This window comes from Drosophila santomea, chromosome 3L (assembly GCF_016746245.2).
Source record: "Drosophila santomea strain STO CAGO 1482 chromosome 3L, Prin_Dsan_1.1, whole genome shotgun sequence".
Lineage (NCBI taxonomy): Eukaryota > Metazoa > Arthropoda > Insecta > Diptera > Drosophilidae > Drosophila > Drosophila santomea.
The window spans coordinates 7,818,183-7,843,040 of record NC_053018.2 but is presented as its reverse complement, the minus strand read 5'-3'; the positions used below and the strand labels follow the sequence as shown (position 1 = coordinate 7,843,040).

General features: G+C 47.0%; 8 protein-coding genes across 9 annotated transcripts in view; 2 read left to right on the top strand and 6 right to left on the bottom strand.

Annotated features, from left to right (window-relative positions):
* Window positions 1–406: 406 nt before the first annotated feature.
* LOC120447740 (protein melted) lies at window positions 407–8,773 on the bottom strand. Of its 2 annotated transcripts, none has more exons than XM_039629286.2 (10): window positions 7,950–8,773; window positions 3,996–4,150; window positions 3,684–3,935; window positions 2,816–3,617; window positions 2,011–2,759; window positions 1,716–1,953; window positions 1,442–1,611; window positions 1,247–1,375; window positions 884–1,165; window positions 407–824 (listed from the first exon to the last, which is right to left on the bottom strand). In XM_039629286.2, exons 2-10 carry the CDS (start codon window positions 4,098–4,100, stop codon window positions 567–569), a joined length of 2,985 nt encoding a protein of 994 aa, XP_039485220.1. In that variant the 5' UTR covers window positions 4,101–4,150; window positions 7,950–8,773; the 3' UTR covers window positions 407–566. The 2 variants fall into 2 exon arrangements, with proteins under 2 accessions (XP_039485220.1, XP_039485221.1); XM_039629287.2 differs by having other exon boundaries at window positions 1,442–1,593.
* An 845-nt stretch (window positions 8,774–9,618) lies between these two features.
* On the bottom strand, window positions 9,619–11,358 carry LOC120449829 (acyl-CoA-binding protein homolog). Its single transcript, XM_039632478.2, has 3 exons — window positions 11,233–11,358; window positions 10,420–10,448; window positions 9,619–9,980 (listed from the first exon to the last, which is right to left on the bottom strand). The coding sequence occupies exons 2-3, from the start codon at window positions 10,429–10,431 to the stop codon at window positions 9,732–9,734; spliced, it is 261 nt and encodes an 86-aa protein (XP_039488412.1). The 5' UTR covers window positions 10,432–10,448; window positions 11,233–11,358; the 3' UTR covers window positions 9,619–9,731.
* Window positions 11,359–11,627: 269 nt separating this feature from the next.
* On the bottom strand, window positions 11,628–12,341 carry LOC120448496 (acyl-CoA-binding protein). Its single transcript, XM_039630527.1, has 3 exons — window positions 12,247–12,341; window positions 12,137–12,175; window positions 11,628–11,995 (listed from the first exon to the last, which is right to left on the bottom strand). The coding sequence occupies exons 2-3, from the start codon at window positions 12,143–12,145 to the stop codon at window positions 11,750–11,752; spliced, it is 255 nt and encodes an 84-aa protein (XP_039486461.1). The 5' UTR covers window positions 12,146–12,175; window positions 12,247–12,341; the 3' UTR covers window positions 11,628–11,749.
* Window positions 12,342–13,618: 1,277 nt separating this feature from the next.
* Window positions 13,619–14,137, bottom strand: LOC120450019 (acyl-CoA-binding protein). The gene is made up of 2 exons (XM_039632742.1): window positions 14,063–14,137; window positions 13,619–13,996 (listed from the first exon to the last, which is right to left on the bottom strand). The coding sequence occupies exons 1-2, from the start codon at window positions 14,069–14,071 to the stop codon at window positions 13,757–13,759; spliced, it is 249 nt and encodes an 82-aa protein (XP_039488676.1). The 5' UTR covers window positions 14,072–14,137; the 3' UTR covers window positions 13,619–13,756.
* A 638-nt stretch (window positions 14,138–14,775) lies between these two features.
* Window positions 14,776–15,045, top strand: LOC120450018 (acyl-CoA-binding protein). Its single transcript, XM_039632741.2, has one exon. The coding sequence runs from the start codon at window positions 14,791–14,793 to the stop codon at window positions 15,043–15,045; it is 255 nt and encodes an 84-aa protein (XP_039488675.1). The 5' UTR covers window positions 14,776–14,790.
* Window positions 15,046–15,135: 90 nt separating this feature from the next.
* On the bottom strand, window positions 15,136–18,214 carry LOC120450017 (Bardet-Biedl syndrome 1 protein homolog). The gene is made up of 3 exons (XM_039632740.2): window positions 17,914–18,214; window positions 16,787–17,854; window positions 15,136–15,605 (listed from the first exon to the last, which is right to left on the bottom strand). The coding sequence occupies exons 1-3, from the start codon at window positions 18,191–18,193 to the stop codon at window positions 15,136–15,138; spliced, it is 1,818 nt and encodes a 605-aa protein (XP_039488674.1). The 5' UTR covers window positions 18,194–18,214.
* Window positions 18,215–18,596: 382 nt separating this feature from the next.
* Window positions 18,597–20,657, top strand: LOC120447760 (protein male-specific lethal-3). Its single transcript, XM_039629305.2, has 6 exons — window positions 18,597–18,801; window positions 18,927–19,105; window positions 19,171–19,728; window positions 19,783–20,279; window positions 20,335–20,419; window positions 20,473–20,657. The coding sequence occupies exons 1-6, from the start codon at window positions 18,700–18,702 to the stop codon at window positions 20,588–20,590; spliced, it is 1,539 nt and encodes a 512-aa protein (XP_039485239.1). The 5' UTR covers window positions 18,597–18,699; the 3' UTR covers window positions 20,591–20,657.
* Window positions 20,592–24,858, bottom strand: part of LOC120447759 (formin-J) — a 31,806-nt gene continuing 27,539 nt past the window's right edge. The window contains exons 7-11 of the mRNA XM_039629304.1: window positions 24,455–24,805; window positions 24,015–24,394; window positions 23,377–23,956; window positions 23,181–23,314; window positions 20,592–23,119 (exon numbers count right to left, since the gene is read on the bottom strand). Coding sequence (XP_039485238.1) covers window positions 21,159–23,119; window positions 23,181–23,314; window positions 23,377–23,956; window positions 24,015–24,394; window positions 24,455–24,805 — 3,406 coding nt within the window. The 3' untranslated portion in view covers window positions 20,592–21,158. The remainder of the gene's footprint in view (window positions 23,120–23,180; window positions 23,315–23,376; window positions 23,957–24,014; window positions 24,395–24,454; window positions 24,806–24,858) is intronic.

The window sequence follows — 24,858 nt, the reverse complement described above, 5'->3', positions numbered from 1 at the left end:
AATAAGTTTAGCTTGATTTAGAAAGCGAACAATTGCTTATGAGAAATCGCCTGAAGTATCCTTTGAGATATGGCACACCTCAGAACGATAAATTCCTTGCCGCATTGCCAAAATTATGATTGCAGCTACAATTTGCCATTCAGTCATTAGTTTGAGATTGAAAACGGGTTTGGTTGAAGTCAAACCCCGTGTACTGAAAATAACTGAAGCATTCGATTGCGAAAGCAAGCTGTTTGTTTAATACACGTACAATAAATAAGCATAAACTAAATACATATGTATAAAAATCAACTATAAATGATAAAAACAATTTCGCAAAATTTTTGAAATCCCTTGAAATGGTAAGTACACGCTAGATAAGTCTATGGACATTGGCCCAAGGTATATATCATATTTGTATATATATAGAATGATATATTGCAATATGCATATGTATATAGGCGGCAGAGTCCTTTGCTCGCCGATCCTTTGTCTGTTTTTGTCTTTTGTGTGTTGCCGTTGCTCTGTCTTTACATTTACAAATAATCTCACATGGGGGTGTTGGGATGGCATCGCATCCTAGAATCCTAGAAGGAGGGCTTGCTGCTGCCGATGCTGCGGGCGGGCAAGCTGTTCGTCTTGGCCGTGGGATTATCTCGGGCCTGCGAGTGGGCCACCACGATGCTGAGGCACTGCACCCACTCCTCGGCATTCTTGCCGTCCTTGGGCTTGAGTATTAATGTCTGGTCGGCGGTGAAGATCTCGAAGGCCTTGGGTATGTTACGCGCTCCACGTGATACCTTCACCGATCGTATCTGATTCACATCGATGCTCTCACCTCCGCTCTGCAATAGTTTATGATATAGTAAGCTTTAAGTTTAAGTATGACTCTGGTTATACTCACAGATCCTTTGCAGGACAAATGTGCTCCGGACAAAGTGAAGTAGCGCGTTCGCCACCGCCTGAATAGTCGCCACTTGCCCTTCTTCTCCTTCAGCTGACCCTCGATCATGGGTTGATTGCTGCCATTGAGGAAGCCCACCGCCTTGTCCGGATGATTGCAGAGGAAGCAGCCCCACTGGTACTCCAACTCATTGCAGTTCGGGTTGGACTTGTCTGTCTTGGACACCTCGAACACATCCAGAAAGCCCGAGTGACGCAGCTCGTTCACCAGGATCTCGCGGTCCTAAAAAATGACATTTTATTAGGGATTTGTCTAACCAGCCAATACAATAGCCAATGCTATTTGGAAGAGGGAGTGACCCACCTTGACCTGAGGAAACTGGCTGGTGACCAGCTCGGTGAAGCTGCGGTTCTCGCACTTGAGTATCTGCCAAATGTTCTTGAGATTGCTAATGCCCGACTCCCGCGTGCTCAGCACGCACTTCTCCTTCACCTAAAAATTGGAAATTATTACAAAATTAAAAGAATGTAATTTAGGTTAAAAGTTAAGAGCACTCACGAAATGCCGCACTTGGAAGTCCAGGAACATCATATGTATCCAGGTCTTGGGGTTCCGCGTTCGCATCGTGAAGCAAGTTTTGGAGTAGAGGCAGTGGGGACCGCGAATCTGGCAGGCGAAGTGCAGTTTGGCCACCTTTTTGGTACGACGCTCTGCAAATTCATTGGAAACTGTGTGATGTGTTTGTGTGTGTGGGGATGTGTGTTTATGTGCGGGATGTACGGGGAAAGGAGTTAGAGATTGAGGAAAGGATTGGAAGGATTCAAGGACTTACCCTCAATGCTGCAACGTGTGGGCGGCGGCAGGTGCTGCGATACCTCGTCCATGTACGACTTGATCGAATTGAAGTTCTTCTCGCAGAATTGCTGGACAGGATCACGCATAATCTGGTATGGCTCAAAGGTGCTCATCCGCTGGTCCATCACACTGTTGGCATTCAGTAGGGTCCTGCTGGTATTATCGCTGCGCCGAGGTGCCACATTGGTGGTGGGTCCCGACACGATCACTTCGCTCTGTAAATAGGTTTAATATCAGTTAATATGATTCATTATCTTTTTGAAATATCTCACATTTCCGTTGACTGGCAGTTTCATCACTGACTTGGCATGGCCATTGCTAGCGGATTGGGGCAGCGCCGGAGAGGCGTGATGGACGGATACCGCATTCTGGGTCTGCGTCGATGGCAAAGTGGCCACCGCCGCCGATTGTGGTATGGAGATCGAGCCCACCGATTGGTTCAGTGCATCCGTGCTGTACTTCATCAGCACCGTGCTCGAGTTGAGCAGCGTTGAGGGTCCTTGGGAGTGTGGTCGCACCTTCGACGGCGACGTGGTCACAGTCACTCCACCGGAGGTCACAGGTATGCCGTGTCGGTTGTGTCCAGTTATGACCACGTTGTTGCTCAACGGCGGCACTGGTGTCACGGGCGGATTACTGAAGCCAGTTGGCGTCTTCGAAGTGGCACCCGATTGCACCACCACATTGCCATTGGAGCTGCCTCCAGGCTGCTGGTTAATCTGCGAGTTGCTCAGCCGTGTCATGCTCTTGTGAAGTCCTCCCACGGAGCCACTGGCCACATTCAACCGGGTCACACTCCGGTGCGTATTGCTGGCGGGATGCAGACGACCTGTGCTCCGGGAATCCCCCAACTTCACCCGCCGCGTGTAGCCCGCATGCTGAGGCGTGGGCGTGGCAGCCGATACGGGCGTGGAGCTGGGAATGGGCGCCGAGACGGAGGCGGGAGGTGGTGTGGGCGTGGCACTGGCTACGCTGGCCGGCTGGACGATTGTTGTGTTTACAGACGGTGCGGCAGTTGGAACTTTAAGAGATTGGTTAAGAACTGAATATATTTGAGTTTATTAGTGTTGAGCTCACCTGGCTTAAGAGGCGGACTGAGACTGGAGCTGTTCAAGCTGACAATGGTAACGCCACCGGAGGTCTTGTTGCCCAAGCCATTCCCCACATCCTGTTGCGAGCTGAGTGCAGCGTTCTTTTGCCGCACACAGGCCAGTACCTTGTCGGTGAACAACACAGGATAGGCGGAGCAGAGACGCGTGGCCTCCTGTTGGAGGAGTGCCTGCGTGGGCAGGTGCTCTAGCACAAAGTCCAGAGCCTGCTGGGCCGTCTCCTTGCTCCCGATTCCCGCGGTAGTCATAATCTGGGCACAAAGCGGAATCGTACCAGGATTCGTTTTGGCCGCCAGGCGCAATTGCTCGAAATGGTCGACGAGAAGACTCGGCGAGTGCTGGGAAAGCTTCAGCAGTATCTGCATGGTTATGCTGCAAGTGTCGCTATCGAGCAGGGAGCCACAGAGCTGGGGAACACACGATTCCAAGACCTCTGGTGACTTCTGAACGATCAGCAGATACAGCTGGAACACCGCCATCCTCTCCTGCGGATCACACTGCGGCAGGAGGGGCATAAGCAGTGGGGCATGTGGCGTCACCGCCTCCGGAGCCACCTCGTACACCTGCGAAAGCACTCGGAGCAGACCGTAGTTCCCAGACAGGATGGACTCCATCACGGACTCCGTGTGAGGGCTCAGCAAGCAGGCGTGATCGATGGCCGCCAGTGACAAGTAACTGGCCAAATTACGCGACAGCTCACGGTTTCCCTTTGGAAGGAACTGCACGGCGACGGGAAGGGCTATTTTCATCAGTTCTTTTTTGTCATAGTTCTAAAGAAAATAAAATAGAATATAGTCAATAAATAGGATCTATATTAAGAAAGAACCTTGTCTTACCAGGAAAATGCTAGAGATGATATCGGCAGCGATCTTGGCGTGCGGTGGCTCCTCTTTTGTGGTGCCCGAGGGCTGGAGGTTCCACAGCAGACAGGTCCTCAGTAGATCCACCAGAGCAGCACAGTACCGCTCCGCAGTTTTGGTTTCCCGAATGCAGGACAGCACCCGTGTCACACAGATCTCCACCACACTCTGGTCATTGTTGTTCTTCACATAGTCCGCATGCGAAATGATTGGACTGATCTCGGAAAGCTTAAAGGGATTTCATGAAATAAGTTTTGGTTTTATGATTTAGTGCTGTGGATAACCTACCACCTCCGTGATGTCGTCGACTATATCCGCATCCGGCACGGAAAAGAGATCTCCGGCTCTTGAGAGATCGCGTTTGGCGAGCACTTTGTTGAAAAGTTCGTGCATCGTGGAGAATTCCCCAATTAGTATTCTTCAAAACTCTTCATCTGCGGCAACTAAAAAATATTTAAATTGATTCTTGATGAGACCAAAATATATTGTTATAAACTGACATGTATAAAGATCTTTTAATATATTAGAAATCACACTTAATGGGAGTGCATTGAGCAAATCCTACGACTATATCCAATGAGAGATAGTCGGGCGTATTTGCTTATTTCAGTCAGTGCATTTTTTCACTGCCATGTTTGGAATTGGCCCATTGCCAAAGTTCAGGCGCCTCTGGCAGCCACTTTTTATCTTATCGCCGGGCATTTGCATTTGTATATAGAGGTTTCGCCAAAATACTTGTTGCTCCAGAGCAGTTCTATTCTCGATTGTCCCGAAAGTGCATATAGAAGTAGTGGTATAAATATAGATACTTGTTGCACTGCCTCGTTGTTTATCTAAGATACTCTCAGCCAAGATGCCCTTGCTCCGCCCCTGATGGAATGTATTTCTCATGTTATATGTAGCCATGGAACTTGTGATATCGGAAATCCAAGCGAATTATTACTTACTAAACGAACTATCTTTATGGCAATCGAATTTGGGTCAAATATCTTTATGGAACCTTCAACTAATTCGCAATGAGTGCATGATTGGCCCACATTAATTGCCCAAGCCAGTTTGTTTACCCAGAGAATCTGCGCCGTGTGCTGGTCGGCCAGAAATTCTGCGAAAATGATTCGGCTCTGTTTTCCATGGGGTTTCCCCGCAAAACGCTAATTGTGTTTGCCCGCTGTTCCGCTGATAGATAGCAGCGGTAAATTCTTGTCCAACTTGCCGTCGACTTCTTTGGACCTTCGTGGAATGCAGGTCTTTTGATTAGATGAGCGAAATGCCGGCTAGGGATTAGCCGCGACTTAGCGGATCAACCGGGAATTTGCTGGCTGGCAAAATCCGTGGGCGCTTCAGAAAAAAAAAAAACACAAAAAAAAAAAGAAACAAAAAGAGCTGACAGAAAAGTCATTTCGCGCGGCTGTCGCGCCATCAAGGAAGCAGACGCTAACGCCAACGCCTCGGTTATTAAATTTTCAAATAAAAACTGAAAACTGAAAACCGAAAACGGAAAACCAAAAACCAAAACCAAGAGTTGCATAATCCATAGCGGCCAGTCAGGCGGGCAAAGCGGCTCTGCACGCGAATTGCAGACGGGACGGGTTGCTTTGGGTTTGCGTTTGGGTTTGGGCCTCTCGACGGGCGGACAAACAGCCAAACGGACAAACAGGCAAGCGGACGGACAGACATTTGCTTCCTGGAAATCGGGACAGAAGACAGAAGACAGCGACTGGGCTGCTGTGGTTGTTGTTATTTATGGCTCATTCGCGCTCAGGTTGCAGCACCAACAACAAACAGAAAAACTGGTTAAAAAATAAATAAAGAAGCAGCAACAAGTCGCAGCAGCAGCAGAAACAGCAACAGCAACAGCGGCAGCAGCAGCAACTTTGAGCGCCCGAGAGAAAATTAAAAGAGAAATAGAAACACACATATGTATGAGAAGGGGTACGAGCTCGGGTATAAGTAATGGATGATGGCGTTGGCTAAAACATAAACCGAAACCGGTGCGGCAGGTTAATACACACGAAGCCCCGGGCCCAAGATCGCAGAGGTGGCTGAGGAGGCCGAGGAGACTGGGGAGACGGAGGAGGGGCAGGAGGGTCTCCAGATTTCGGAGACAGAGTGGAAACAAAGGCTGTGCCAATATTCGGGGCCCCATAACTCTTCGTTTAGATTCTATTTGCATTGCTCCACAAAATGGCAGAGTTCAGAAACGGAATAAACCCAACCACTAAATTACTTAGTTGGCTAACTTCTTGGACTTGGACAACAATTTGGGTCAATTAGGGCGTTTACCATTTGGGTGAATTAACTCAAACTTCAAACGTTTAAAAACCACGAAATGTATAGGTTTTGAAACCATTTTAGCTGATGAAATAGGAACAGTAGTTTTTTTTGTAGAATTTGTTAAAACCACAATTAGACTTCTAGGCTTAGGCTCGACTCAATATTCTAAAATCCAGCGATATGAAATGTGTAATACTCGATGACGCAAAGTTCGTGAATATTGTGGGTGAAAAAGATATGCACGCAATTTGTAGATCTTGAACGTGACAAGATCGCAGTTCGACTTACAAGAGTCTGTCTGTGCTTTTAGAAGAGCGTGCGAATGACTCAATTCCCAGACGACGATGGCGACACAGATGCGAAGATGCCTCGCTATGAGTAACCCTACCTGTTGGCCAGGGCTGGACCAGCAGTCGACCAAGTGGCACGGCCTTCGTGGATCTCCTTGTTGGGAGTTTCCGCGAACCGGGCAGCCAGTCGCCGACTCACATAACCGTCACACTGGACGTATACGTATTCTGATCCAGCGAGCATTCCGAGCTTTTCCGCCACCGAGTCGCATTGCGTGCTTGGCAAGTGTTTGGTTCTTGTTTGTGCATTCCATTGTCATACCTGGCCAATGCCATCTAATGTGCCCCGAGGAGCGTCAAATGTCTCGTCTGCCCGCCACCAGCCACCAGCCAGTAGACAGTAGCCACTGCCAACTTGCAACCTGCAACCTGCAACCAGCAACTTGCAACTTGCGACTGCAATTACACGTCGGTTCAAAGTCTGCAAGGCACCTCGGGGGAAAAAGGAGTTTTTGGCTAGTCGGATGGATAGTCGCAAAACATACATAACTAGTATTAGTCGCTGTCGCTGGAAAACTCGTTTTCCTCTAACTTCCATCGCACAAACCGTTTTTGCGTCTGCGACCAAAAGGTTTCTGACTACCTGGTGTTTGGTTGGAGTGTGGAGTGACTGGGATGCCTCTGATTGAAAGTATATTTATATCTAGACAATTTGAAAACTGGGTTGCAAATGTCATCCATAATTATTGGGTTCGATTGTGTGTAAAAAATATAAATAAACATAAATTGTTTATTCCAAATCAGAATGCATTAAAAATCAAACATCTCCGTTTCTAGCCAATTATTTAAGTGCATTGCATCAGCAGGTAAATTATGTTATCTACCCCACTGAAAGCCACAAACTACCTACATGTACGAATTAGCAAAAAATTATAATTTATTCGTACCGCTTCCCCTTCCCCGTCCCCTTCCCACCTGCAAGGTATTCGGGCACTGCGAAAAGTAAAGACAACATCAACACGGTAATCCGATCCACAGACGAGGTGATTCGGGGACAGGAGTGCGAGTATGTTGAAAAATGAGCGGCGCGTGAAACTTATTAATGAAAAGGCCGCGAACGAAGAAATTGCCGCGAATTAGCCCAACAACAAGAATATATACGTATGTATGTATATACAAATATCCCCACAGATACTGGCGCACACATTTTGGCACTTTTAATGGGCTTTGCGATTGGAGCCTGCGATCGGAGAACTTCTGGAGCCGCTACCTGGGCAACTTTTTATTTAAACAAAAAAGTTTAGTGAATAACTCTTGATCTTGGGCTATAAATTCTTACTTTACGCTGTAAACTTTATTCTAAAGTGTATGAAGCTATGAACTTATTTATTAAAAGAAGTCTGCGATGAAGCCTAAGACAGCATGATTAACATATGTTTAGATACCAAAGCACAACCTTATACCTAGACCTATAATTAATTAATAAATTTGATAAACCAAACTGTAGTCATTCACGATAAGATAATATTACACTTTTAATAAACACAATTTCATATTCATATTACGTTTATCGCGTTGATTATGTTTAAAGATCACTAAATGCCATTTTTACAAAAAGTATCTTTCGCTCAACGAATTTGAATGCGGTGAGTTTGAACGGTGAATGGGCGAAACTCACCGGATTGCATCTGCGGCTGCTGGCAGACAGCTGGTCATATCAGTATCACTTCGGGCCACGGGAACTGGTCGCAGTGCGATTCGGAGTCGTATTCGGAGTGCGATTCGGAGTCCGATTCGGATTCGGATCGCTCAATAAATCGCTCTTGCAGCAGCAACACAAAACCAAACCAAACCAAACCAAACCGAACCAAAAAAACCAAAAAAAAAAAAAAACCGACTTGAAAAGGTAAAAAAGGTAGACAACGTTTGTGGTTGTTGCTGTTGCCGCTTTTGTTGTTGTTGCCGCTTTTGTTGTTGTTGCTGTGGCTGTGGTGTTGTATTTTTTTATGGCTGCTACTTTTGTTAACTTTGGGTGTAGTTCAATATTAATTTAATTGTTGCTGCTGCTGCCGATAAAGCACAAAATTCAGAATTCAGAATTGTCGTTGGCGTTACTTATTTTTTACGGCCGCGCTTTGTTGCCGCGCCAGCGCATTGCTTTTTATGCAAATTTTCGCATTTCGTGTATATCTCGAATGATATGTTTTTTGTGTGTACTATTATTAATATACATATATTTTATTGTTGTTTCCTTTTTTTTTTTAGTAGCGACTGTTACTACCGCCGAGTGTTGTTTCAGCCACAATGCCTTGTTCCACTATGCCTGATTTCTTTGTATTTTTGCTAATCACATTTTGTTAACACACACACACACACACACTCGCGTGCACAGGCACACACGTAGGCAGGCGCACGCACACACCGATAGGCGAGGAAAGCGACATGGACGAGCGCGCTGGCCAAGCGAACGCGTTTGGGCCCGAATAAAGACTGAACTGAACTAAACTGAACCGAACTGAGCAACTGGCAACGCAAACACAAAGGCAAACGCAAAAGCAAAAGCAAAGTCAGACTGGCTGACACCGACTGGTTATTGTGGCTGTGGTTGTCGCTGTAGTTGTCAGTGTGCGAGTGTCTGTGCTTGTTGTTGCCTGTTTGTTTTGCACGATCGCTCGCTGAACTGAGTTCATTTCGGAACCAGTTTCTTGGCCAATGCTGGCACCTGTTCCAACACCCCTGGTTTCAAACCTCTGGTTCTCCGCCTTCTAATGATATAAAAGTTGCTAGGAAAACGTCTTTGCACATTAAACTTTTTAAAATCCTTGAAGGAGCACCATTCCGGGGTGGTAATTCATTATCTACAAAAATAATTCGTACAAACTTCGTAATAAATACGAATCTCTTCTGCTTCTTCTTCGCATGATGTTGCTGATTCACCTGTTGCGCGGTTAAGCAGCTGGCCACTAGCAACATGTTGCAGCCGGCATTTGATGTTGCCATGCTGCAATTGAATTCAAGCAAACGCCACTTCAATCAGCGAAAATCGTGGCTAATTATCCGGAGCTTTTCGTTAATTTCAACTAACTGCGTCAAACAGGATGGATGGCTAAATGGAGGACTCAAGGTCGAAGTTTTAGGAAATCTTCCCCACGACTTTGGACCCCGTTGAAAGCGCGGTTTGAACAAACATACACACTCGAAGATCCATTAACGATGCACCGCTAACAAGCGCCACTGGCGGTTCAAAGTACTGCGAAGCGGTGCAGCCAGCCACTTCCTCTATTTGTCAGTTAAATAGCCGCCGGCCAAGCGAATGCACCACGTGAGTCACTCGGGGGTCAACCATCTTTTAGTACAAAATTAACATACAAAGTTTATTCCGCATTAAAGGTAAGATTACAATAGTCTCTAGCTGGTTTAAGATCGCTAATTGCTGATTGGGATTGGGGTTTTGTTTAGTTTAGGCGTACTTGGCCACCAGACCCTCCACGAAGGTGATGTACTCCTGCTGGGCGGCATCGCTGCTCTTGCCCTTCTGCTTGTTCCAGGCCTCCCACTTGGCCTTGCCCTTCAGGTCGAGGAGACCCGGCTTGGCGGTGTCGTTGTCACCCACGCTGGCCTGCTTGAAGAGGGCGTACAGCTGGAGGAACTCATCATCACTGGGCCGCTTGGTCAGGCTCTTCACCTTCTCGGCGGCGGCGTTGAATTGCTGAGGATAGATGAAATGATATATTAGTGGAAGATCTATCAATTGGAACTTGCTTTAAAAGTGCAAGTTCCAAGTTAACAAACTAATGAAATATAAGCTACAAATTGTATACAATTTTGATGATATCCCTGCTCCTACTAACAAATATAATAACTAACTAACTAAATTATAATTATCGATTTCAACTGAAAACTGTGATTCCCTTTAAAACAAAAACTCATTTGAAGAGCTGCGGCTGATTTAGCGGAAACACAATCTTATCTCACATCAAGTTAAGTTCGTTTTAAGAATGAATAGTTAATCGCTATTTTTTTTAATAGGTTTTGAACAGTGTAGAGCAATCGAACAGGTGATTAGCAGTAAGGCTATCACGCAGCTAAGGCCCTAAATTTGGTAGACTGTTGTTATCAGTGCATTATCACTTGGGAAAAGTACTTACCTCGGAAACCATTCTGGGTTAGATTTTATCTGCAAGTAGTGGAATTGTAAAAAGAGTTGAATTACTCGTGTTTATAAAGTGCTCAGCTTAATGTTTATTAGCATAATAAGTAAAACCAGTTCCGAGTGAAGAGGCTGGCTGGCGTGTGCCAAACACAGCCAGCTGGAAGTGACCTTTGGCCTCGTGGAGCGAACTCGAACTCGATCTCAAAGACCCACTGAATGTTTGCTAATGCCTGTTTGTTTGTCGCACCACACACGCATCTGCGACTTTCTCCCAGCGAAAAAAAAATACATAATTCGAGTAGAATTTGAAAATTATGCTGCGGAAACAGCAGACGCAAATGTTTGTCTCGAATCCGAGATTTTTGAAAGGGAGCGGTCAACCGTTAGCGGCCGCTTTTGGCCGGCGAATTTCGACCAATTTGGATACGGACGTGGGCTTTGTACGTGTCCAGCACTGAGCAAAATACCTGACACATATGGTCGCGCCAAGTTATAACTACAACAGCTTGCAATCCTAAAATAAGTAATCATTGAAAGGCACTTAGTTTATGGGCGTTGAAAATGGCAAAAAGTCAAAGTGTCAAGACTTCGAAAGTACGTTCCAGAATATGCGTTTTGAAACAGACTTGATTGCACTATATTTTGCTAAGTGTCTGCTGTTAGGCGAATTTCCATAATTGAGTTCTGCAGGTGCTTAAACTCGCACGATATGTCCACTTTATGTGTCACAAGCACAATTACTGGGCACTGACATTACCACCCATCCCCTATCAGCAGCTGGGTAATTGAATTTAAACTATACACTTACTGGTGTGTTGGCTGTCACAGAACTAAACAGTGTCTGAATTCCAATCCGGCGGTGACTTTCAATTTAAGTCATTCCATATCGCACGATCGCCCTCAACGAGAAAGCTTCGCCCCAGTGAGCAAATTAAGAGAGGAGAAGCTCCATATCGTCGAGTTCTCAGTGGATCGGGAAGCTTTCGGTGAAGTGGGTTAGGCAATCGCGCTGGTGATAATGCAGGCCTACTGATAACAGCTCTCACTTCGATTACCTGATAATTCGGCCAACCAAAAACGCTGCCAAGACACGTAATCTCGTTCGGATCAAAGTTCGAGGGGTCCCATCTATCCCACCTATCCCAAATCCCCATAATGCACGAAAGCTCCAACAAAATGCTGCTCAGCGGCACAAACACCTGATTATTGCTCATATCTCTGGTAATCTTTATTGTTCAACTAAATAGTAGTGATGGCAGGTGCATGGGGGGTCCGGAATCCGATCGAATCAAATCGATTTGAATCGAATCGGTTTGGATGCCGGTTTAAGCGTACTTGGGGGCGTACTTCTCGTACACCTTCACGTAGGCATCCTTGGCGGCCTCCTTGGAGAGACCCTTGTTGGAGCTCCAGGCCTCGTACTTGGCCTTCTCCTTCAGAGCCAGAGCGCCGGGCTTCTCGATGTTCACATCGCCAACGGTGGCCTGCTTGAAGAGACCGTAGAACTCCAGGAACTCGGCATCGGTGGGCTTCTTGGTGAACTTCTTGGCGAGTTCAGTGGCTTCCTCAAACTAATTAGTAAAGCGAAGCCAGCGTTTATTAAAGAAATCAAAGGTATCTTATATAACACCAAACAAGTGAAGAATATGGGTAATTCCTTTAAGGCAATCTCTCACTTATTTGAAGATATATCCGAGGTGCAGAATACTTACCGACACCATTTTGCTAGTATAGGATTCTTGTTGGTAATGCTGAAAATTGGAGAGTAATAGTCCCAATTAAATAAAGTTTAACCACAAGGATCCTGCGCAAATGTGCTTACCGCTGAAAAGGCAAAGACGATTGAATACTCGTGGGCCTTACATTCGCGCTTATAAAGCTTCGAGACCCTTTCATTTTTCAACGGGTTTATTGCGGCAAGTTAAATATTCCCATTTTGCTGGTAATCAGCAGATATCGATATCTTTATTTCGCTAATTTCGCTGCCCAACTACAAGCGAGCGACTTTGTCAAAGGTAGCGATATTGGAGATAGCCCCCGGATACACTTATCATTTATTGCATTTTCTGGGTGCCAAGGGCGCCCTCCAGCTGGATTCTCCTGTGAAATCGTATCCGGACTTTAACTTTGAACTTTTACGATTGGCAGTAAACAATGACGAACTCAACTCCCTAGTTCACTATCTCAAATTCTAGCTAATAATCTATTGCTGCGGCTTCTTGGTCAGCATCAGCTGATTACTGCAGGATTGTGCCCCTTTTTACTTTATTGGGTATTATAAAATCATTTATAAATATTTATGCAATGTAACTAGAATCACTTTATACACTTTTCGGGATGTATTCATACAATTTCCGGAGTGTTTTAGCCATTTTTATATACATATGTACGTATATGGGTCCAAGTTATAGATTTGTCGAAATTCGTTTTTCTCTTAAGAAATACATACTTGTGTTTAGGTGACCACTTCACTTAACTCACTTCCTAAAAGTCTGCTATCATTTTGAGCTAAATTTTTCTACATATTTTTTAGAAGTAAAATATTACTAGCACCTCACCATCATAATTATAACTAATAAACTTTGTTATTTGATTAAACTTGTAAGCTGACTAACAAACTTTTTTACGTTTATATTTTTTGTAGTTTTTAACAGGAAGCACCCGTCAACTTATAGTTGATTAAAAATCCAATCAAATCAATCATTCACACTCTTACACGTAGTCTTCCGAATGAGTAACTTTTTCCCAAAAATATATATTAGTAAATTATTATGACAACGGAGGTGGAAAATTTCCACAAAGAACTAAATTAAAACTTGAAACTTAAAATATTAAAACTTAATGATTTTTTCATATTTATGTGTCTTTTCTAAAATACCGTATACTGTGCTGTGTTGAATTATTTATATTAACCATATGAAAGGCAAATATATTACAATGGCCTATAAACAATGTGGTACCAGTTGGGCACCTGATTACATGATTAGGAGGTGAATCTGATGTGGGTAATCTTATTTTAATCATCACATGCTTGCCAAACCAAAACTATATAATATAAGAAAACATTTTCGCTCTATATATTAAAGTACTTCCCATCCGATAGAGCCTAATCAGATTAAGATAGGCATGTGGAGTGGGTCATAAGACGCATTCGTCAACTCGAGTGGAAAGTTATAAAAGAATGCCGGTTATCGTTCGGTTTAAATGCATACGTGTTTGTTTGGTTTATTATAAAATTACAATAAATACAGAGTTACAACAACCATTCACATGCATCGTTTGAAATGAAAGGAAAGGAAAGAAAAGAAGAGGTTCTAAGACTAGGATGGTGCTTATTCGTACTGGGCAGCGTACTTCTTGTAGACCTCGATGTAGTAGGCCTTGGCATCGTCGATGGTCAGACCAGCCTTGCTCTTCCAGGCGTTGTAGCGGGCCTTCTTCTCCTCATCCTCCGGCTCCTCGATGTTGCAGTCGCCGACGGTGGCCTGCTTGTAGTAGCCGTAGAACTCGAGGAACTCCTCCTTGGTGGGCAGGTTCTTGAAGTTCTTGGCCTTCTCGACGATCTCCTCAAACTGCAACGTTCACAAAGTTATGGTTACACTAACGATGGCATAATTGTTTGGCCAAGTAAAACTTACGGTGGGCATGCTGCTGGTAGTTGTTAGTTGGTTTCGTTAAACAAAAACAATCTGTGCGGATTTTGGGTGTGAACACCGTTTATATATTGGCAAACATGGCTCACACCTTTCGCTAATCTTATCATGCCCCCACTGCATTTGTAGTTCCCATTGGGCTTATCACAAACGTACTTATATATTCGGGTAATCATGAAAAGTGAGAGTTCCTCTTAGGGGCAGTGAAATATATAATTAGTCAGACGGCAGCTTATCAGCGCTCTTGCACTTGCCAAAAAAAGTGGAGTGAGCCATATGCAGAAAGCTATATACCCACTATCTATGATTGATTGATTGGGCCGAGCCTTAACAACTACAGAAATCTGGATAGCCAAAAACCCGATACCTTAATTAATGGCTAGCCCATATTTTCACTAGTCATGGCCTCTGATTTACACCTAATTCACGTGAGTCAGGTGCTGTTCTATGTTATCATGGTGAAGTCGCACGATCTTTTACTAAGAATAGTTCTTCGGCCTTCTATGGTAGATAGATAGTAGTATCTACTCCTAAGGTTCCCCAAAAAATATTAATTAAACTATTTGAGCGGCATTATGGATACCAAGTTGGGCAATGCAGCTGTTCACATTTAAACTAATTAAATTTCCCAATATCTATTGAAATTGCCTATATAAGAACGCCGTTGGCGAGAAGAACTAACGTAGTATCGTATCACTCACAAACTCAGCAAAATGGTCAACTTTGAGGAAGCCGCCGAACTCGCCAAGAACTTCTCCAAGAAGCCCACCGACTCCGAGTTCCTGGAGTTCTACGGTCTCTTCAAGCAGGCCACCGTTGGCGATGTGAACATCGACAAGCCCGGCATTCTGGATCTCAAGAAGAAGGCCATGTACGAGGCCTGGAGCTCCAACAAGGGTCTCTCCAAGGAGGCCGCCAAGGAGGCCTACGTGAAGGTGTACGAGAAGTACGCCCCCAAGTACGCCTAAGGCCCGACCTCAGGACTATTCGCCATCTGACAAATAAACTCGAAATCTTATTATGAATATCCAAGCGGCTTACATGCATGCATATTTCTATTAGAAGGCCGCCTCGGATTGGGGCATCGAAACGGCGGCTGCGATGAGTGGCTTGGCCTGGCCGGCCTTCATCAGCATTACCCGGATTTGGGAGTTGTCCGCTGTGAGGCTAGCCGGTGGCAGCTTGTCCATGGGATCCAGTACCGCCAGCACCTCAAAGTCCACTCGCAGCGGAACTCCTGGCAGGACACTGGGCAGTCGGGCCAATGTCTGCTGAATGGTATAGTGGCGGCGGTCCGCGTGGAGCAGAACCACCAGATTGGAGGCCATTTTGAAGGTGGACAGGTTCTGAACGGTGAGGTAGAGCCGGAAAGCGGGTCCACTGCCGCAGACCTCGGCGGATAGCTTCACGGGGGCGTGGGTCAGGTCTCCGGATATGGTGCTCTCCGAGGAGTTGATGGCATCGATGGTTGCCCGGGCTGCCGTGTGGCGAAGGCGCCACAGCTCCACTTGGAAACTGCCGTAGGTTGCTGGATGAGGAAATTAAATGGTATAAGAATTTGTTGATTTCTTTCTCAATAAACAATGGATCTATTAGAATTTTAAACCAATTTTAACATTGAAGAAAAAAACTTGATTATAACAATATATAGGAAAAAGTGTACTCTGAGGGTTTCCTGGAACCGGAATCACCTTCTAATCGAATTTAATGGGTATTCGAGGCTCTATCATATTTAGTCATAATCCTTACACTTATGGAAAATAGCGCATAGTACTGATAGTCACTTACAATGTCTATCACTACTTTTTCGGTTTTCAAAAAAAAAAAAAATTACAAATTTTTACATTTTCGATTTTTAAAATTTGCGAAAAATTGGACAACTATTTTTACTGCTATCGAAAAAAAACTGATTATTTTATATCAAAAAATCGAAAAAACTTTTTTTTGTAAAAAATCGGATATTTTCAATCGGCGTTTTCGACATTTCTTGCCGCACAGCTAAAATAAAGACTGTTTTGTGCTGCTAATAAACATAGCTAACTATGTCTATCCCTACTTTTTCGGTTTTCGAAAAAAAAATATTTTATAAATTTTCGATTCTTTGATAAGGGGTACCATCATCAAAATTTGCGAAAATTGGCAAAAAATTAGCATTGCTATGTATGTACATGGATCGATAGGGAATTTTGTTACGAATTCAACGAGGTATGGCATTCCAAATTTGGACAACTATTTTTACTGCTATCGAAAAAAAACGGATTATTTTTTATCAAAAAAACGAAAAAAAATTTGTTTGTAAAAAATCGGATATTTTCAATCGGCGCTTTCGCTGTAACTTGGCCAAAAATGGCCACACAGCTAAAATAAATACGGTTTTGTGCTGCTAAAAAACATAGCTAACTATTTCTATCCCCACTTTTTGGAAATTTGAAAAAAAAAAATTTTACCAATTTTTGCATTTTTGATAAGGGCTACCATCATCAAAATTGGCGAAAATTGGCAAAAAATTAGCATTGCTATGATGTACATGGATCGATAGAGAATTTTGTTACGAATTCAACGAGGTATGGCATTCCACTTTTGGACAACTATTTTTTCTGCTATCGAAAAAAAACGGATTAATTTTTATCAAAAAATCGAAAAAAAATTTTTAGATAGTCGGGGAACTCGACTATAGCTTTCTCCCTTGGTTTTTACTTTAAAACTTACATTTGGCCTGCTGCTTCTCTCGTGCCGCCTGCTCCACAAAGATGGAGCTCTTCTTGGGCTTATCCAGAATCGAGGCATCCACGATGGATGTGTGATCGCCCAATGCTCGCTTGTTGGCCAGATCCCCAGGTTTGGGCTCAAAGCGGGACACACGTCTCAGGATCTTCACCACGATTCCACCAGATTGAGTGACGAGGGTGAGCACATGATCCTCCATGCCCATTCGTCCGTAGAGCATGGCGTCCACCGTCTCCTCCAGAACAAACTCGTCCACCAGATAGCGCTGCAGATAGAACTTGACCACTCCGCCTCTGAGCGCAATGGCCACCAGGGTGAGTCCCAGATGGGTGAGGGGCAGCGGAAGGAGGCAAACGGGCAGATCGGCCATGGGCACCTGGTACAACAACTTGCCGCGCTTTGAGTAGCACAGATAGCGATTGTCCATGGTGGAGGCGATTATCGTCTGATCGATGGGTAGCAGCAGGAGACCCGTTAGTGGAATTCCGAGCTTGAAAATTTCCTGCCCCTCAGGTTGACTTTTCCGCAGGAGATAGACACCGCCATTCCGCGTGGCCACCACGATGCAGAAATCCGTCTCAAAGGTTCCCTGCACGGAGATCAGGCTCGGCACGGCAGTCTCATCATCGCATGCCTTGCCCTGGTAAACCAAATTGAAACCCTGCGGCTCCAGGATCATGATGTGCCCCGTATCGGTGGCCAGTACCAAGTGGGATGGCGGATTGGCATCGCTGGAGATGCGCTTAATGCAGCACATGGCCACGATACTGCCAATCCGACCCACTGGCGAGTCCTTGTGAGTGGCGATGAAGTTCTCCCGCTCCTGCTCGTCCATTTGCAGAAGGCGCTGCGATTTCCGCGACAGCTTGGAGTGGTCAATGGTTTTCAGGGAGTCGAGCAGGGCGGGATGTGCATTTGGCTTCACAACCGGCAGCTTGCGCCACACCTCCAGCTCCAGATCCTCGGACTCCTGTGCGGGAATTGTGTACTTGAAGTACGGCTTTAGATGGCGATAGAAGAGCACTGACTCGGCGATGGCCACGGCAATTACTGGAAAATTTAAAACGATCAATGATAGGTTAATGGAGTTTTTCAATGAGTAAATGTACCCGGCGTTTTGGGCTCCGTTTCATCGATGTAGAGACTTTCAATGGCCGCGGGAATCCCCGGCAGTGGCTGCTCCTGTTTGAGTTTTAGACCACGGAAAACCTTGAGCGTGGCACTGGGCTCCTCGGCGGCATTGTCCAGTGAAATGTCCGCCGCAAGAAGCCGGACATATCCGTCACACTGCACATCACTTAGGGCCATGCAACTGGACAGTGTGGTGAGATGTTGGGAAGGACTCTCGTCCTCCGTGTCCACGTGAAGCCAGTTGGGAGCACCGGCCATGGCAGGATCTTGGTGAAAAGTTTGCAGCACAGTGTGAAAACGAACAGGTGATTCAGGACATGCTTTTGTTTTGGTTTTTCTTGTCCTTAGCAACCAGGATGACCGCATATTTTTGGTTTGTTTTTAGATTTTTAGCTTAAAAACACACAATTGCCACAGAATTATTCCTAAAATAATACAGGCATATATTACTGTAGGAGCAATTGGAAAAATTACAATAATGATCGAATTAAGGGTAATTGCGTTTATGATTTTAAATTAGCCGCCACATGTGCATTTTGCCTCGCATTGATCTGGTCACACTATAAGCCGGCAAGCTAAGGATGTGCAAGCACCGATAGTTGATATTATCGACAAGCTAGAGCACTTACTCGATAGCCACTTCGATAGCTTATCGCGAAACACATTCGATATAAATACCATCTACGAGACGCCAGACGTTGAATTCAATATTTAATATTTTGTATAACTAAGTGATTTACCTAGCCCCCAATTCGCTGCTAATAATGTCGGCGCTATGGGACGAGACGCCGCTTTTCCACAAGGGCGAGATAGTCCTTTGCTACGAGCCGGATAAATCGAAGGCCCGTGTTCTTTACACCAGCAAGGTAAACACACACACACACACACGCGCTCACGCACACCGGCGCACATTGAAGTGTCAAGCAAACGTCATAGGCGAAGTTTTCACAAATGATTTTCCGTTTCCTGCAATTTTCCGTACTTGCCGCAGGTTCTGAACGTCTTTGAGCGCCGGAACGAACATGGCCTGAGGTTCTACGAATACAAGATCCACTTCCAGGGCTGGCGGCCCTCCTACGATCGCTGTGTGCGCGCCCCCGTCCTGCTGAAAGACACCGAGAAGAATCGCCAGTTGCAGAGGGAGTTGGCCGAAGCCGCCAAGCTGCAGATGTAAGACAAGCCATTAGATATACATGGAATACTTTTCTAATGAGTTCCCCTTATTTTCCACACAGTCGTGGCGACTACTCCTACAAGGGCACACCCGATAAGCCGGCGGCCAAGAAGAAACGCGGCGGAAAAGCGGCACACGTTGAAGAAACCCTTGCGGACCCACTGGACACGGGACACCTCAAGGCGGAGCACGAAATGGCGCCCACTCCACGAGCAGCAAGCAACCGGACGCGTGACAACAGCGGCGGCAAACGGAAGGAGAAACCTGCGCCCGCCGATGCCCGATTAAAGGGAAACCGGGGACGACAAACGGAGACCTACTATCACAATAACATCAATGATGTATCTGTCGATGGCCATGTGCCCCAGGAGGATCGCGTTATGATGCGCGTCAGCGAGCGATTGCGTGAGCTTATAGAGTACGATCGGAATATGGTCAAGGTACTAGGCAAACAGCACGCCCTGCCTGCGCGCGTGCCCATCGTGACTATCATGGAGAACTTCGTCAAGCAGCAGGCCGTGGAGCTAGCCATTAGCATCAAGCAGGACAGCTCGAGAGCCAGGAACACGCAGAGTCGCAATGCCCGAATGGAGCGGGAATACGATCGCGTTATGTCCAGGTTAGTTGCCACTTTACAATATACCTAGCAACCCACTAATTCTCTTCCTTACAGTGTCTGCATGCTGAAGGAAGTAGTGGATGGATTGCGCATCTACTTCGAGTTTCACGTGGATGACCACTTGCTGTATAAGGAGGAGAAGGAGTACGTTCACAACTATCTCACGGACGTCAATATGCGCAACTGCAGCCTAATATTAAACAAGTCGTACGAGTACATCAATCCCAGCGGCGACACGGAACTGATCGGTCTGGACGGCACGCCAGTGGGCGAAGGGTCGGGCAACACCAATGGACAGATCGGAGGTATTACACTCGGCGGTCCGGAGTACGAGAAGCAGTTGCAAAAGTGCCTGCTCTACATCGTGACTACCAGTGGGAAAAACACTGCGCAGGCCTATGAGAGGACGTCCCCGTACACGGCTGCCTACAAACTACCTATGGAGATGCGCGGAATTCTTCACGAAACATTCAAGTGGCGGCTCTTATCAGCCGAATCACCGCCAGAAAAGTCCATGGTCTTTGGCGCTCCTCACTTGGTTAGACTGATGAGTATGTAACATCCATTTTGCACCCTATAGCACACATTAATTCATGGTACTTGCAGTAAAAATGCCTATGTTCTTAAACGCATCGCCAATCAGCAATAAGAAGCTTGAAGATCTACTTCCCCTCCTCGACGCCTTTATCAAGTAAGTCTGGTACCTTTGTAGCCCACAACCAAGCTAATCTGTTGCTTTTGCAGCTACTTGGAGAATCACAGGGAGTGGTTCGATAAGGATAACTATGTGAACTCCACTGCCCTGCCCCAGGACGAGTTGCAGCGTGAGCTGTTGGACTCCTTGGATGGAATTGCTGCTTAGCTTTAGTTGATCGTAGTTATCTAGTTTATTTATTATTAAGATTAAAGCTTATGTTCTTTTATTTAAAGATTTGTAATTGTCGTTTTGGTTTCTTCAACTACACACTTTGTAAACAACGCACTTCTATAAAAAGTCTCCTAATGTGATCGTATAATCGAATAATGCCTACAACTATATGTTAAATATTGAAAATACGATTTTAACATTTTTTTTTTGTTTTTTTGCTTATCTTAAGTTTTAGTTGAGTAGTACATGCTAGTATTTTTGTCATGCTTTTTTTTTGTGCTCAAATATATTTAAGAGTTGGAAAGTTTTTGTCTTTTGTATTAAGGATTTGCGGACCTTGAGTTGGAATGTGCAGGGAATTCTTCAGATTTGTATAACTTCTCAAAATATTGCAACTTTAACAACTATGTGTGTGTGTGCTGTTTTTTGTGTTTCAGGTCCTGCTTAGAAATTCGAAATTGTCGCTTGGACGGCTTGGAGTTGGATGCATTCGCGTTTGTAACATGTGTAAACTTGGGACGTTAACTTGGACGATGACTGGACTGAACTGGACCGCATGCCATCACTTCTGTCGCTTGGTGGCACTGCTCGCCGTGGGTCGCATGAAGCTGCTCACGGATCGACTGCTGCTGGTGCTCCTCTGCTGCGGACTCGCATTCGCACTCATCCTGGCCTGCTGCTGCTGGTTGAGGGCATTCTTCACCAGCACCACGCTGCGAGCGGCGCTCATCCGGGACTGGGACTGGGACTGAGACTGGGGTTGGGACTGGGATTGATTCTCCTTAAAACTGGTGCTGCCATTGATATTCGATTTCGGTGCGGTGTTGGACATCTTGCTGCGCACCAGGATCACACTGGGTCCCACACTCGAGCCACTGCTGCTGCTTCTGCTGGCGGGGACGCCACGTCCCTGGGTAGGTCGCAGATTCTGGGCGGCCAGTGGTCTCTTGCTGGGCGAGGAGTCAACGGACACTGTGGCTCCCGCTCGCTGGACGGCGGGCAGTCGTCTGACCACCGTCTGCGTGGAGGCTCCACTGTTGATGGACGATCGCGAGGAGCGCAGACTGTTTCTCGAACTGCTGCGTTCCACGCCGGACAGGACCTGTTGCTCCTGCGGCGAGCGTCTCACGGCGGATGCGGATCTTAGTGGCGCTGCACTGGCCAATGGCTGACCGTTGGGCATGCGGAGCGGTCGGCTGGCGGAGAGACTCCTCTTGACCGTTGCAGTTTGAGTGGCAGGGACTTGGTTTTGTGACTTGCTGGCTGTCGCGCCCGGAGATCCGGAACTCTTCATCCTGGCCTGCTGCAGGCGATCGGCCAGCCGACTGCCCATCTGGGTGATGCTGGTGGTCGTGGGCTTTTGCTTCTGCATCGGACGCTGGCGGGCAGGAGTCTCGTTTACGCCCTCGTTGCACGAGGAGTTGGTGCTCTCACCCTTTCCATGCGAGGGAGTGTCCGACACAAGACTCTGCGTCTCCTCGAAGCCCTCGTCATTGAGTTCGTGATGGTGTCCACTGGCGGAGAGTTTCAGCTTGGAGGGCGTGATCTCCCGCGGCGGACTCCAGGGTCGTTCTGGAGTTCCCGTGGGCGATTTCAGATTCCGAATGGCCTCCCTCACATCCTCCTGATTGATGGAGCTGATGTGGCGACCCACCTTCTCCAGCTTGTTGATCGTCCGCTCCTTCTGCTTGGACTTCTCGGGTGCGGGTGGCTCTGGCTTCGATGGCGAAGTAGTCTTCGCCTCTGCTGTGCTGGTGGTCAGGATCTCCTCATTGCCACTGCTGTAGTCCGTGGGTCTCTTGTAGCGTCGTGTGCGGCGGGCCAGGGCATGGCGATCGAAGTGACCCGGCGCATCCTGTTCCGCTGAGTTGATCTTCTCCTCCGGCACAGCCTTTGGTTTGTCCGTCATGCTCACCGTGACCACTGTGGTGGTGGGCGTGGCTATGACCCGTCGGCTCACTGGTGGCGTCTCTATATTATCCGCATCCACGTCCTTGGACGAGCCCTGCATCTCGTTTTGGGTCTTGTGATGGCTGAGCAGGCTGGCAAAGGTGTCGTCCGACACTGGTGGCTTTGGTGACTTGGGTGGCAGTGGCTGCTCCTCCGGTTTCGCAGGCTGCAGTTCCCGGCTGGAAGATCGCCTGATGTAGCTTTGCAATCGCTCGTTGCTCATGTCCCTTTCACCCTGCTTCTGGATTAGGGACTTTCGACGATCTTCTTCGGCTATCGATTGCAGTGCAATGGGACTCGACTGTTCCTGCGATCGCTGTCGGCGATATTGACGCAGTGCATCATGCGGCTGGGCATCGGCAATGGCCTGCAGATTGGCCACCACGTCCGTCTGCTCCAGCGTTCTCGAGGGCTTCCAGTCGGCGTAGACGCGCTGGTATTTGCCGAACTCCTGATCCGTCCTGGTAGTGGAGTTAGTGGGATTAGTTGTCGTGGGCGTGTTCGTTGGCGTAGCTGTCGTCGTCGACGGCAGGATCTTCTCCTCCGGCAATGGGTCCAGTTTTCGTTCGTTTTCTGCAAACATAGATAATGTCTAAAAGATCCATTTTCACCTGAAGCTCTAGGGGAATCTTACCAGTTTCGTTTTCGAGCGATCGCCGATTGGCGTTGACCAGACGACGCTTGCGCCTGTACTCCTCGTTCTGCTTCTCATCGCTCTCGTTGGATTGCAGCCACGTCTCGATCTTCTGGCGCCACTCACGGGATATTCTATAAAATGCATCATTTCATTAATAATTTGAAGGAGAAGGGAAAGGATATTTATCCCTCACCTTGGTTTCGCATCCTCGTTCGTAGACTGCGTTTGAGTAATCGCCGATCCACTGCCCGTGGGCGTATTCGCTGCTGTTGTGGGCGTGCCAGCTGCACTGGCCAGCGGAGATTGCAGTCGCTCCTGGGCATTTTGCTGCTGATGCTGCTGCTGCTGCTGCTGAAGAAGTGGAGCTGGGGAGCTGGCACGTTCGCGATCCAGGCCAAAGTCAATGTTGAGCAAATCGGGTCGCTTGCGACTGGAGCTTCCGGAGCGGGCACGACGAGCCCACGAGCGATCCAGACTGCCGTAGGCCGCCTTCCGCTCCCTGCTGTTGTGTCCATCGTGCGGACCCGTCGAGCTCCTCAGGAACTCCATAAGGTCATCCTCCTCGGCCAGTACGCGACTACGCCGGCGCCTCAGACTTCCGTTGGGCGTGATGTCCGGCGAGGCGCCATCCTGTTCCACGCGGATGAAACCATTGCTTAGCTCTCCGGAGCCCAGGTGCCGGCGACTAAGTGCAGGACTAGCCCTGGGATCGAAGAGAGCATCGCCCAAGAAGGAGTGCTCCGAATCGGAAACTGGCGTACCAGCCTGACCAACTGTGAATGCATGCAGTAAGTAAGAAACATGTTTGCCCAGCACATGCGATGCACTTACTCTGCCTGGCTCTGCGGGCCAGCTGCTCCTCGCGCTGCTTCCTCCGGAGCGTGGCCTGCTGCTCCTGCTGCTGGCGGCGCTCGTTCTCCTTGACCGCCTGCTTGAATTTATCACAGAAATTGTGGAAGATCTTGAAGCACTCCTCCAGGCGGAAGGTGGCCGCGTCGTCGCAGAAGAACTCGGACATTTTGAGACGCATGGACTCCACCTGTTTCATGCCAGCTTGGAGCACGGATAGCTCGGATTCGGCGGCCTGCAGGAAGTCGGCCATTTGCTCCTTGATGTCCGCATCCGTGGCTGGCTGCTCGATCTGCCTGGCTATTCTCCTAATCCTGCCGTCCAGTGTGTTGATTTCATTGTTGATCTGCTCCGATGTGGTTCTAAAGATAGAACAATTTTAAGTAAAGAACAATTTTTAAGGATTCTGCACATTCACATACTTGCTGGCACTTTCCAGGTTGCCCAGTTGTCCTGTGAACTGAAGCAACTCGGGATTGCGTTTCTCCGCCTGCAGAGCCACAAAGTGAATGAGGTTCATGCCCGGCTTATTCGCCCGGATGTCAGTGAGTTTTTGCAGCGATGATAGCTTCACGCCCGCCGCATTTCCAGCGTATCCGCCGGAGTTGAGGAAGTTTCCAGCTACCACGACCATGTAAAGGACCTCCTGCAGGGTCTTGTTATTGAGCAGATCGTCGCCAGCATAGAGCATCGCATTGATGCAGGGCTCCAGATAGGCCACATTCGCCGCAAACTCCTCCTTGAGCAACATGCTCTCAATTCGCAATTTGTAGCTTTAAAATGAAATGGGTAAGGATGAAGTAATAGTTATTTATATTTAAGGATA